The 13,089-nt window shown below is 43.7% G+C and overlaps 1 protein-coding gene across 3 annotated transcripts in view; it reads right to left on the bottom strand.

Annotated features, from left to right (window-relative positions):
- The window catches only part of PIP4K2A (phosphatidylinositol-5-phosphate 4-kinase type 2 alpha), a 180,703-nt gene that overhangs the window by 29,391 nt on the left and 138,223 nt on the right, over nt 1–13,089 (bottom strand). For 2 of the 3 annotated variants that reach the window (XM_023223268.2, XM_023223266.2), the window contains 2 exons: nt 7,199–7,345; nt 1,778–1,816 (listed from right to left, as the gene is read on the bottom strand). In XM_023223268.2, coding sequence (XP_023079036.1) covers nt 1,778–1,816; nt 7,199–7,345 — 186 coding nt within the window. The remainder of the gene's footprint in view (nt 1–1,777; nt 1,817–7,198; nt 7,346–13,089) is intronic. The other variant, XM_023223267.2, reaches the window with a different exon arrangement.

The following is a 13,089-nucleotide window of genomic DNA, read 5'->3' as shown; positions in this document are numbered from 1 at the left end:
AAAGTTTCATGAGGATGGGGACTACAACAGCCTTGTTCCACGAGGCACTTCTTACAATGCTTGGCAGAGTGTGTGCTCGTCACAGACATTCAATATCTGAGTAAGTGACCCAGTGTCTCCTGAGTCTGCTGGGCTTGTTCTAGACATGCTTCTCTTCTCCACACATTCCTCCTGGGTGACCTCACTCACTTCCCTGTCTCTGCCGACCATCCTTCCAGGGAGGATTCCCACACTCTTTTTTCAGCTGACAGCCCCTGTGCAGCCTCTTGTGCCGACTGGATATCTGTTCTGACACCGCACTGACATTTCAAACTCCTCCTCCTGCTCTTGTTTGCTATTTTAAGGAGCGGAATGAACACCTACCTACCCAACTGCCTAAACCAGAAACTAGGGGGTCTTCCTTAACCCCCTTTCCTCTATGCACACTCCCTGGCACCTCCGGCACTCAATCCCTCAGTTCTGTATATTCGTCTTCCCAAATCTCTCTGTAATTCATCCCCTTCCACCACATCCCAGCTCAGGCCAGCCATCTTCTCCAGGCTACTTCATCAGTCTCTCTGACAGGTCTGGCTTCCTTCCCTCCGTGGCCTCCCTGTCCCTGTAGCAAATGCACCAAATGCTCCCCACCCTGACTCTCACGCCCTCGCACCTGCTGCTCTTCCTCTGACTAACTCCTATTGATCCTTCAGGTTTCCGAACATCACCTTGTCCAGGAAGCCCTTCCTTGACCCTGCCCAGCCTGAGCCAGGGGCCCTTGCTACGTGCTCTAGAGCTCTCTGAGTGTCCCATCCGAGTGTTCGCCCTACGATAACATCATTTCCTATTTAAGGTCTGCATCCCCTGCTAGATCTGTGTGTCTTGTTATTTTAGCTCCTGAAGCTAGGACAGTAGCTACAAAAATATTTACAGACACCTCTGAATGAATAAACAAAAGCAGATTTGCAAATCTGTAAAATTCAACTCAAAACTGCTATCATTCTAAAAGAAGCAACGACCTTGAGCTCTGTTTTCAAATGGAATAGTTAAGAAAAAGGCATTTCCCAAGGGGACAGGCAGGCATAACTAAGAATACACGTGTACCCTTTATATAAGCATGTGTTGACTTGGGTTAGTTTAGGTTTGCATCCAGGAAGCTACTTTCTAAATTCCTATTCAAACCAATCCTTCACGTTGACTCTGTCTATAATCTTGCATAGTAAACTAAATGTGGCTCAAATACTACCTAAGGTCCAATAAGCCAGGAAAAGAGAAAAAGAGATGCAGTCTTCTTATCCTTATTTTTTTAGGCAAAAAATACTTGAATCATGTCTTAATAGTTGGAAAGGATTGTTTAAGGCTCATCCAAGCCAACATTCTACAGGTGAGAAAGCAGACTCAGAGATGTAAAGAAGCATATTCAGGGTCACATTCGGTTTGATATTGGTGAAACGGTGTTAGGTCCTGGTTCCCTGACCCGCAGGAACGCACTCTCAGCTGTCAGTGCCATTTTAGATTGTAAGTTTACTGCACTGGTGGCTGTGTTTTTCAAGAGCAAGTTCCATGTGGAATGTTCCTTCCAATCATGCTTGCAACAAATAACTATTCCACTATTCAACAATTTGATGAAGAGAAATGATGTAGAACTCTCATTGGGCCAATAAAGTGTTTCTCGCTGGTGGCAGCAGAAGGGAACAGGAAGAATCGCAATGGCAGGGCTAGGAGACTAGAAAGAGTAAAGGTGCTTGGGAGTGCGTGATCATGCCCCCAGGACTCGCGAGACATACAGCAAGGTACTTACCTTTTCTTTGTCACTAGCTTCTCTAGCCACTGTAGAGCCCTGAAACACAAAGAAATAATAAAAACATGCACATGGGAGGCATTGGGTTTCACACGTGGAAAATGTGAAAATGGCTCTGGGCGGAGCAAAGAGCCAGCTCAGCACCCGCTCTGCTTCGCAGCCCATGTGGAATGGGCTTCTCACCCCTCCCTGACCGTGGCTCTCCGTCTGGCCTATGCCCCCTCTCTGCAGGTATTCTTGGCCACTGGCGGCGTCTCCAGCCCTGACTCCATCATGCTCACCTGTGTGTCTGTGGTTCTTGTCCAGCTGCTGGAAGTTAGAAAACCTGACCACCACTTACTTGAGCAATAACTTACTTAATACTGGATCAGCCCCACACTTCCTTCCTTCTATCAACTGCCAGAAATAGTCAGTCTTGTTATCGTAAAGAAGAGTCCCACTAGCTGGCTTTGGTGGGGCCTCAGGGCGTTCAGTGCCTCTTTCCCTGCGTTACGTCTTCCAGATGTGGGCACATCCTCGCCTGCTGACGTTTTTCTGCAACACTCATTGTTTTCTCCCGTCTTAGAGTTACTGATGAACACTCTTTCCTTGCGTCCTATACATCAGTCCTCCACGGCCACTCTCTGACCCCATTTACTTTGGAGTTTCCTTCAAAGACACACAGTTATTTGTACCTCTTTTGTGCCAGGCCCTATGCTGAGTGTAGAGGTACAAAGTGGAGGAAAACATGGCCCTTGATCTCAGCAGTTTGTGCTCTACTGTAGTCGTGTTCAAAACTCTGCCTTAGAACTCTGGGTTGTGTAGGATGACCTGAGTCCACCTCAGAGGCCGACGGGGAGGCTTTAGGGGTAGAGTCCAAGCAGAGAAACTTCCCATGGCTTGTGGAAGATTTTAATTCAAAAGAAAAGGTGGGAAACAAATGGTCCGGTGAATTCCTAAGTATGGATGACAACCACAGTGTCTCGTACACAGCAGATGTCCTGTGTTTACTGCATAAATGGCTGGAGATGAATCACAGGCCAGTTTCCTGGGCTCCCTTCCCCTCCTGTACTGGACACCCCTAACTACCATGAGGTCAGCCAAGCCACTTGCTTCTCAACCACCTGATGAATAGACATCTATTGCCCTGGGTTACCTAGGTTAGCCATTCATTAAATGAACTTACAGTTGACTTTGGAAAAGTGAAAGTGGCTTTTAGATTGGCCATCTGCAAAGAAATCAAAATTTTTGATTACTGGCTTTCATCAAGCAGCTCAGGCACTGACTAGGATGTGTGCTTCCTGCAATTCACAGATGCGGAAACTTGAACGGAAGAGACTCCTCACACTGGGGAAGGGAGCCAAGACCACGCTGGGGGTCTCCCCAGGGCCGATCTTCCATTCCCCTGGTGCTCAGTGTCCTCAGGACTGGAAGATCCGAGGGATGCTGCTGCTGGCCCAGGAAAATGTTAATGTTTCTTGGGGCGAGTCAGAGCAGCCCAAAGCTAACCCATCAGATGGAGATGGATAATGTGAACCATTCATGAAGGCAAACCTGAGAACCCATTCTATGATCACACCCCGAGCCCCTCTGCACAGCCATGCCCAGCAACTGTTACTCGCCATGGTCTACTTTCCTTCCTTTAGGGATTCCTGAATATGGATCACAAGTAGCTACCTTTACACACTGATTTTTAACAAAGAGTGTTCCCAAATATTTTTTAACATTGGGACATTTGTAATGCTTGAGCACTGCCTATGCTGCTGGGTACAGGAAGAAACTATTCTGCTTTGAATTCTTAACCAAGTTGTTGGGGCGGCGGTGTGTGTGTGTACTCCCTCCTACAATAGCATCCACCCTGCTTCTGATTCTCAGGGAAGCTTCATCTGTATGTAAATGTTGATCATTAGCTTGGGAACAACAACAAAACTCATCCAAGTTTAAATTAATTCACAATAAAAAATTATAACAAAAATAGAAAAGGAAGGCCAAGAGTTTAAGCCATGAAATGATGCCAGATGTACAGGTTCCACCACAACTGAGAGCACTGGCAAGAACAGAGTTTATCTACGCCACAAGCCAGAAAGGGAGACGAAATTGTGAAACGCAAGGCAAATTAAAATTAGAAGATCCAATCTCCAAGTATAATTTACTCCAAGATATGTTTACCAGATGCCTACTTGTCCGAGGCACTCTCTTAGGCATTGGAGGGGGATAAAAAAAAAAAAAAAAAAAAAAAAAAGTTAAGTAGAACAAAATACCTGCCCTTGAGACACTTACACATCAAGGAGAATGAACGAGGCAATCAAGATCCATTACCTCCCATATGCCATGCCTCATGCTGGACACGACACGTATGTATCTTATGTAATCCTCAAAACATCCCTGCAAATGTAGGTAAAATTATCCCCGTTTTAATAGATGAAGAGACAGAGGGTCATAGAGGTTCAGCAACTTACACAAGGTCAACAAGTTATAAAAGAACAACATGTGACTTTAGAGGTCACTCTGGCTTTCTTCTCCGGGAAAGTCAGACAGAGTCTTGTGTGCCCTGAGTAGTACCACCAAGGCTTCACAAAAGAGCTGGTGCTGGCAAGGGCCCTGGAGGGCGGCTGGGACTTCCTCAGGGGCAATTCCAGGGGCACAAACGGCTTGCCTGGGCTAAGACTTTGAGGCAGGACAGGACAAGGGTGTATTTGGGAAGTGGATCCAGTGTGTGGGGACTTCAGAGGTTAGGAGACAAGCCTAGACTATTTCCTTCACTTAGACTAGCATTTCTGAAAGTATGGTTCAAACCCTGGGGTCCTGAGACCAAAGCTACACAAAGTCAAAACTATTTTTATAATAGTACTGAGACATTATTTGCCTTTTTCATCGTCTTGATATGTGTATAAATACTGCAAAAACAATGGTGGGAAGAACTGCTAGCAGTTTAGCATAAGTGAAACAGTGGCACCAATGGGTATTAGTCGTGTCTGTGATTTAAAAAGAAAAAACCAATGAAAAACCAGCATCACTAAAGAAACCCGCGTCATTTCAGAAACCTCTGAAGCCACACATCCTGGTTTTTATGACTTGTGAGCTGTGTACGAGTTGCTGAACCTCTGGCTAAGATGGTGTCTCCTACAAGCAAGCATCTAGTAAACACATGAAAGCATAAAATTAAATGTATCAAATCTAGACCCAGGAATACATGTCTTTCCAATATTCTGTGTGGGAAGTATACATAAAGCACTTCTGTTTATAAAGATGGAATGGTTTCTTAACTGTTTTCGTGATGGCTTGAGTTATGAGCTGAACTAGCCACCTTTTTCACGAAACAACACTTTTACTTGAAAAAACAATGACAGTCTATGTTTATTCAGATCTGGGCATGTGACTGATGTTTGCTACAAAATGAATGAAGCTGCTAGGCTCGCCTGTATGCTGGGGTGCTTGCTACATGCGGTCATTTCACAGAAAACAACTGACAGGGCTTGTGGCCAGTGATAAAATGTGAGATTCCAAGTAAAAAACCGATTTTTAAAAATCTTATATCCACCACCCTGGGTCGGACAGCTTCCCAATATGTAAAAGACTTTTCTGATGACATTGGTGGTGACAGTGTTATGACTGTTTGATACTGTATAATGAAATGTGTCAATATTTGGAAGAGGCACATAACTCAGTGAACCAGTATGTTCCAAATGGCAAGTGCATGCCTTGACAAAGTCACACATTCAGAACAATGCATGCAAACAGACCAATGGATTTTGATGAAGAGTACAGAAAGTTCACTGATGTGATTTCAGATTTCATAATGTAACTAAGCTTTGAGAAATTACCTCTTGTCAAGCTTTGGTACAGTATCAACAAAGAATATCTACAATTATCTTAAAAAGTTGTTAAACATGCTTTAACAACTTTCCAAACTTCATTATTGTGTGAGTTCAGATTTTCTTCACATACTTCAGCGGCGTAACACCGCACAGACTGACAGTAGAATCAGATATGACATTCCAACTGTCTCACATTAAGTCAAGATATTATGGAGATTTGCAAAAATGTAAAATAATGCTACTTGTCTCATTAATGTTTTTGCTTTTGGAAAATACATAAAAATGTTAACATGTAATGGTTTTCTCATTTTTAAATAAACTACATATTTTAATATTTCTTATATTAATTTTTAATACTGTAAATATCCACAGACACAACTCACATCTGCAAAAGCTTTTGAGGGTCCTCTTTTAAGAGTGTGAAAGGGTTGACCAAAAAACTTGAGAACCAAATGTCAGAGACCAGAGTTTGGCAAACTTTTTCTGCAAAGAGTCAGAGGGTAAATGTTTTAGGCTTTGTGGTCCCAAATGGTCTCTGTGGTAACTACCCAACTCTGCCATTACAGTACAAAAGTAGCAACAGACAACACAGAAACGATGGGCATGGCGGTATTCCAATAAAAATGTATTTATAAAATTGGCCCAGCCAGGCGCGGTGGCTCATGCCTATAATCCCAGCACTTTGGGAGGCCAAGGTGGGTGGATTGCTTGAGTTCACGAGTTTAAGACCAGCCTGGGCAACATGGTAAAATTCCGTCTCCACCAAAATATACAAAAAATTAGCTGAGCATGGTGGTGCATGCCTGTGGTCCCAGTTACTTGGGAGGCTGAGGTGGGAGGATTGCTTGAGTCAGTGGGGCAGAGGTTGCCATGAGCCAACACTGTGCCACTGCACTCCAGACTGGGCAACAGAGGAAGACTCTGTCTCAAAAAAAAAAAAAAAAAAAGAGTCCTTCAAGTAGGATTTGGCATTCAAGGCAAGTCACAGTTTTTCAGCCCCTAACTTGAACATTCTCCCCTGAGCTGGTGATACTAGAAGCCAGATTATGTCACTCCACTCTCAGAATTTCCAGGGGACCCCCTTTCTCTCCAAGCCTTTGAAATGGTCTCTGTACTCACAGTTCCCTCTGCCAGCAACATGCTTCCTCAGCTCATTTCCTCATCTCCTTCAAGTCTGCTCCAATGTCATCTTTCTCAGGGGAACCTTCCCTGACAGTCCTATTTAAAACTCCCCCCTTCTTTTAATTCTGTCTATAGCACTTACCACTTCTGGGTATGCTCTATGACTAACTTATTACTTTTACTTACTGCCTGTCTTTACCCACCAGAACGTCAGCTCCCTGAGTGCAGGTTTGGTTTGTTCATACCGTTATTTCCAGCACCTAGAACAATGCCTGGTATGTACTTGAATATTTAAGTAGATGTGATATCTCTAACATGTGCTAGTGTTTTTTGGTGAGACCAGCGAGCACTTATTGCCTCAAAGGAAGGAATACACTGCTACTTGTCTGGTAGCTTTACGTGCTGAGTGGCTCCAAAGCATTTTTGATGATCAATGACAACATTTACAATGTAGAAGAGTAAGCTTGAGTTACTTCACAAAAATTCATAAAATCAATCTCACCTTTAAGTCGTATTTCCTATACACAGACAAACGGTGGCTGAACACATTTCTTGTAACTATCACATATATTTCAACTCCATCAACATTAAGCCGGTACATGCCCAAAAATTGGGGAAGAAGGGTGATCCCATGACATTCCACTATGTACTGCATAGGAGAGAAAAAAAAGGAAAAAAAAATCCAATCAAAAGATTGCTTCCTTAGATGTAAAACACATACACCTATGGTGTTTACACAAAGTGAAAACCTCCAGTCATTAGGGTCCTATTTACAGAAAATGGCCACATTTGTACTGCTTACCAATCGCATCTGTGTTCACCATATCTACACAGAAAAGAACATTCAATTTTATCTCCAAACAATGTTTTTCCAACATTCCAAATGGAATTTGTAAGGTCAAACCTTGGATATGATAGTGTAAGGCAAGAGGACATGTGACTGTCTTTCTCCAATTCCTTTGAAGGGATATTACACTCCACCTAGCACCTTTGCCTTCTACCCCCAAAGCCCTGACTACAGGACTGAGGCAGAGCGACCTGGCCGCTAAAATTAGCTTCTCTAACATTGTTGAAGTCGAGATTAAAGAGGAAATTGTGGAGACCCCAGTGTTAGAAGCTGGGAGGGCTGAGCTAAGCTTCCCATGAGAGCAGGGGAGAAGGGGGCAACCCCTGCGACCACAGCACCCTCACTCCTGCTCTGCCGGCAGATGGGGACTGCCTGGTTCCTGCTGGTTTCCACCAAGTTAACTGGACAAGCCCAGGGTTGACACCATTTCCGAGGAGAGTTGCAAAAACACAACACGACCTTGGCTGTTTTTCACGACCACATTCTAGAGGGCCACAAGATGGAGCCACTTCTCCCCGAGAGCAGATTTTCACAAAACAGGGGTCCCTCTGCACTTCCCAAAGGAGGCTAAGGTTTTCCTTCCTTTAAAATCATGGGGAAGGAATATTTCAAAAAAGCTCTATGTCCATTGACACATGTGTGAAATCTCCAGGATAATAAACCGCACAAATGGTGAGATTCAATTATTGTAAGCACCATACATGTTGAGCATATCAGAGATGCTGATGATGCAGTTGGAGGGAATTCTGATCTTTTTTTTCTATACTGCTTGAATTTTTCATTTTCTTTTCTTTTCTTTTTTTACAATGAGCATTTTATAAAAAATACAAAAGTAATTAGAATGTCCTTTCAAACTTTTTAGTTGTAAATACTGTTAATAATCAATTCTGATAATACTTAACCACCTGAAGAATGGAAGTCTTCAGTTTTGATCATTAAAGATAAACAGCATTGGTACCTGACTTTGATTTTTGCCATCTAGAGTTTTGGCAAGTTTTAAAGCTGTGTCTTCCCTTTTTTCTTCTTGTTGACAATAACTGAGCTATATATTTTAATCTCATGTAATTCCTGAGGAGAGTTTCACCTTGTTATTTGAAATTAGATGAGTGAAACACTTTCTATTTATTTCCTTTCAAAATATAATAAATTGAGTTTTGCTAACGTAAAACAGGTAGTAAATAGCCATTGGGTGAAAAGAAAATTTCTCACATCTGATCTAGAGAAATAAAAAGTTCTTGGCCTCTGTAGAAAGGTGGTTGGATGGGCCTTCAGACACGCAGACTGAGGAAGTCCAGTCTCTATGTGCAGCAGAGAGAACATAGGTTTGTGAGTCAGAAAGGCGTGTATGTGTGTCCTGGTGCCTCCATTTATGAGCTTTGAGATCTTGGGCAAGTTACCAAATCACTCCACATTTTAGCTTCATTTTCCAAAAAAAGAGCCTAATTCCTACCTTGAGGGTTGTTTTGAGGGTTACAGATAAGAGTATGTCAAAATACTTCACACGATGCTGTGTACTATACTATACTGAAGATGATAATGATTATTTTCATTCAAAACTGTTAAGAAATTTTAATGTTACACTTGTTTTGTGCTCCCAACTGACATACAGACATGTACTGGGTGGGGTCTGCTCTGAGGCAGTTATTTTTGAGGCCCACAAGACAGTCCCTGCCCCGGGGCACACACCAGTTTTGGTTTTGCTGCTCAACCCCTCGCTGCGCTCATGATGGACTACATTTACAGAATCCTGCCATGTCTCTCTGATTCAAGTTGCGTACAGAGCCACAGACGGCTATGTCTCATGGAAAAGAACCAATGCTACAAATATGGTAAAGAAATCTTTTGAATATTATACAGCAAATCATTGACTAGTTGCCCCCCTCTTAGGAAAAAACACCCATACAGATTACATTCTATACCTTCCCTACCTTAAAGATTAGCTAAATTACTACATTGAAAAGAGACAGATCAAATCTGTCTACTTTGCCAGGTGTGGTGGCTCACACCTGTAATCCCAGCACTTTCAGAGGCTAAGGTGGGTGCATCACGAGGTCAGGAGTTCAAAATCAGCCTGGCCAAGATGGTGAAACCCCATCTCTACTAAAAATACAACAATTAGCCAGGTGTGGTGCACACCCGTAATCCCAGCTACTTGGGAGGCTGAGGCAGAAGAATCACTTGAACCCGGGAGGCGGAGGTTTCAGTGAGCCGAGATCGTGCCACTGTACTCCAGCGTGGGTGACAGAGTGAGACTCCATCTCAAAAAACAAAACAAAACAAAACAAAAACAAAAAAAAAGTCTGTTTACTTTATCACCAAGTCTACACGCAGTTGTTCTCAAACGTACGGCTCACCTATGGGGCTCTCTGATGAATACCTAAAACTCCTGAGAATATAAACATGTACAAACCCACAAGTCATACCAAAGTTTATTAGACTGCAGTATTGCCAAGCTGCAGGTGGTATCAAAGGTTTAGAAAGCATTAATGGGTTAAAATTTTGCAGCAGAGAAAATTATACCCATTAACTGAATTTCTGGGGGGGAAGCACTGGGAAAGGGGCACACTGTTGCATTTTCAGTGGAGGAACATTTAACTGGGTATGTGAATGCCTGGGCTAGGGACCTCTGTTCTCTAGCACGATGCGCCGTGGTAGGCAGATGCTGACACAAAGAGGCCTGAATGAGAATCCTGGTGGATTCTCCCAGTTGACCCAGAGAATGCTCAGCACAAATTCATAACACCAGTGGGCCTAACTCCAAGGATTCCTACACACACCAGTTGCTGGAGGTCAGCCCTGAACCAGGGAGACTGTGGATTCACAGCGACAGTGTTAGCCGCGGTCTCACGAGCCTCAGTCATGCTGCACAGCTAGGAGCCCCCCGATCCAGCTCTGTGTTCCTTACCTGTGTGACCTTGGGACACACAGGTAAGGAACCTCTTGGTCTGCATTCAACCTCTTGGTCTGCGTTTGGAAACTGGGAGGTAATAATAGTACTTAATGATTAAATGAGTTAATTACAAAGTTTTTAGAACAGAGTCTGGCACATAAAAAGTAGTAGGAAGTGTTATCTACCTTATGAACCTTTTCCATTTTCATCAAACCTCAAAACCCCCTCATCACTCTCAATATTTATTCACAGAGGTCGAGTATGGTGGCTCACACCTGTAATCCCAGCACTTTGGGAGGCTAAGGTGGGCAGACAGCTTGAAGTCAGGAGTTTGAGACCAGCCTGGCCAACACAGTGAAACCTTGTCTCTGCTAAAAATACAAAAATTAGCCAGGTGTGGTGGTGCATGCCTGTAGTCCCAACTACGCAGGAGGCTGGGTGAGGCAGAAGGATCGTTTGAACTTGGGAGGCAGAGGCTGCAGTGAGCCGAGATCGCACCACTGCACTCCAGCCTGGGTGACAGAGCAAACTCCTGTCTCAAAGAAAAAAAATGTTTTTTTCATATATTCACTTAAAATACGTATTGAGCATCCATCATATGCCTGGTACCATGGGTGGCGCTGACTTTGCATTGCGGAGTGGAGACGCCTGGTTCTTGCCTGTGTGCAAGTTATCCTATTTCAGGTGGAAAAGGGTGCCATGGGAGGGGAATGGCTTGACTTCCGGTAGCCCCATCTCCCAGTGATACACTTTGAATATATGTCCCCTCCAAACCTCACGTTGCGATGTGATCCCCAATGTTGGAGGTGGGGCCTGGTGGGAAGTGACTGGGTCATGGGGGTGGGCCCCTCATGAAGGGCTTGGTGCCATGGGGAGAATTGCTTATGGAAAAGGGCCTTCCAGTCTCCTTCCCCGCCTCTCGCCGAGCCATGCCAGCTCCCCACTGCCTTCCACCATGAGTAGAAGCTTCCTGAGGGTCTCACTCGAGACAGATGCTGACGCCATGCTTCTTGTACAGCCTGCAGAATTGCAAGCCAAATAAACCTCTTTTCCTTATAAATCACCCAGGCTCAGGTATTCCTCACAGCAACACAAACAGGTGAAGACACTCAGTGCTTGCACAGTGGATCCCCTTCTAAGAGCAGTCTCTCCAGTCACACTGGGACCAGTCTTGTTGGGTTCCTGGCCATCCTCCCCCTCAGTCCAGGATCCTCAACCTCTCTCCCTCCACTAGCAGCTTCTCAACAGCGCTTAAATGTGCTAAAGTTTCTCAGGAAAGCAACAAAAACAAAACACAAAACACCCCCTCAATTGCAGAGATGCATGGTCTGGCACTGCCTGGATCCTGGCTTGAACGTACACTTTGAGGGCAACTGGGGACACCTGATTATGCCACTAACTAGGTATTTGGTGATAGTAAGGAATTTATCAGCAATTTTCTTATCCTGAGAAGTCCTTATGTTTCAGAGAAGCATATCAAAGTATTTACAGAGGAAATATGTCTGTGATTTACTTTTGAAACACTTCTGCAAAAATAAAATGATGCAAAATAAAACGTTAGTAATTGTTCAATCTAAGTGATGGGTATATGCTACCAATTTTCTGTCTGTTTGAACATTTTTACAATAAAAAGTAAATAGAAACACAAACCATTCTTTGACTGCATGTCTTTCTCCACCTCTGGTCTCTCTCCTGACTGGCTTCTTGGAAGAGTTGTCTACGCTTATTTTCTATTGCTCTGTAACTCCCATCCATTCTGCAGCTCATCCTGCTCTGGATTTTATTTTCCTATCCCTTCAGAGCAACTGTTCCCCCTGAGATCTCAATGACCCTTGAGTGGTTAAATTTGACAGATGCTTCTCCGCCTTTCTTTCTCTTGAATCCTGTGAGCAAACAGCGCTCTCGTCCAGGGCTTCCTCCCTTGGCTTCGGAGACGCTATGTTCTCCTGGCAGTCCTCTTCCTACTTTGTCCCACCTTTCCTGCTCTTTGGCCAATTCTTCCTCCTCTACATGCAAACTGTCAGGGCCCTGACCTAGATGTCCTCTCGTCTTCTCTTCTTCACTGTGTACAGGCTACCTGACCCACACCTTTTGTTTTCACTTCTATCTGTGTCTCAGTAACTCCCAAACTTATGATTCCCAGTCCACGATCTTTCTTTTGAGTTGTACATCCATACAGGATTCATGTAATATGGCTTCCTGCCAAATGTAAGCTCCACGAAGGTGGCAAGCACTGCCCTTAGCAGGACCTCATGTGTAAAAAACATTTTATATACAACTGTTGAATAAATAAACAAATGTAGCAAATAACTTTAAAAACCCAAGATGTTTCCTACAGATGCCTACTCTCTCTGCTCTCTATAATTAACACCATGACCCTTACCTCCACGTGTTGTAAATATGAAAATTCTAGATTTTGAAGGCAGAAAAAAAACCTGTCATTTATGATGAAAGGGAAGCCTTAGATTTTTCTCATGATGGCCATGACAAGTGAAGAACTTTACACAAGAAGTAGGAAAAAAGCAGGCATATATCAGGCATGAAAGGAGGAAAAGAGGGTACTACAAAATAACTGTTTAAGGATGTTAATCTTAAAAAAAAAAGGCAGTCACATGGTGAACTGGGGGAGAATTCAGAAATGGTATGGTTTATCTGT

The sequence above is a fragment of the Piliocolobus tephrosceles genome, chromosome 9, assembly GCF_002776525.5.
Source record: "Piliocolobus tephrosceles isolate RC106 chromosome 9, ASM277652v3, whole genome shotgun sequence".
NCBI lineage: Eukaryota > Metazoa > Chordata > Mammalia > Primates > Cercopithecidae > Piliocolobus > Piliocolobus tephrosceles.
This window is presented reverse-complemented; position numbering and strand designations above follow the sequence as displayed.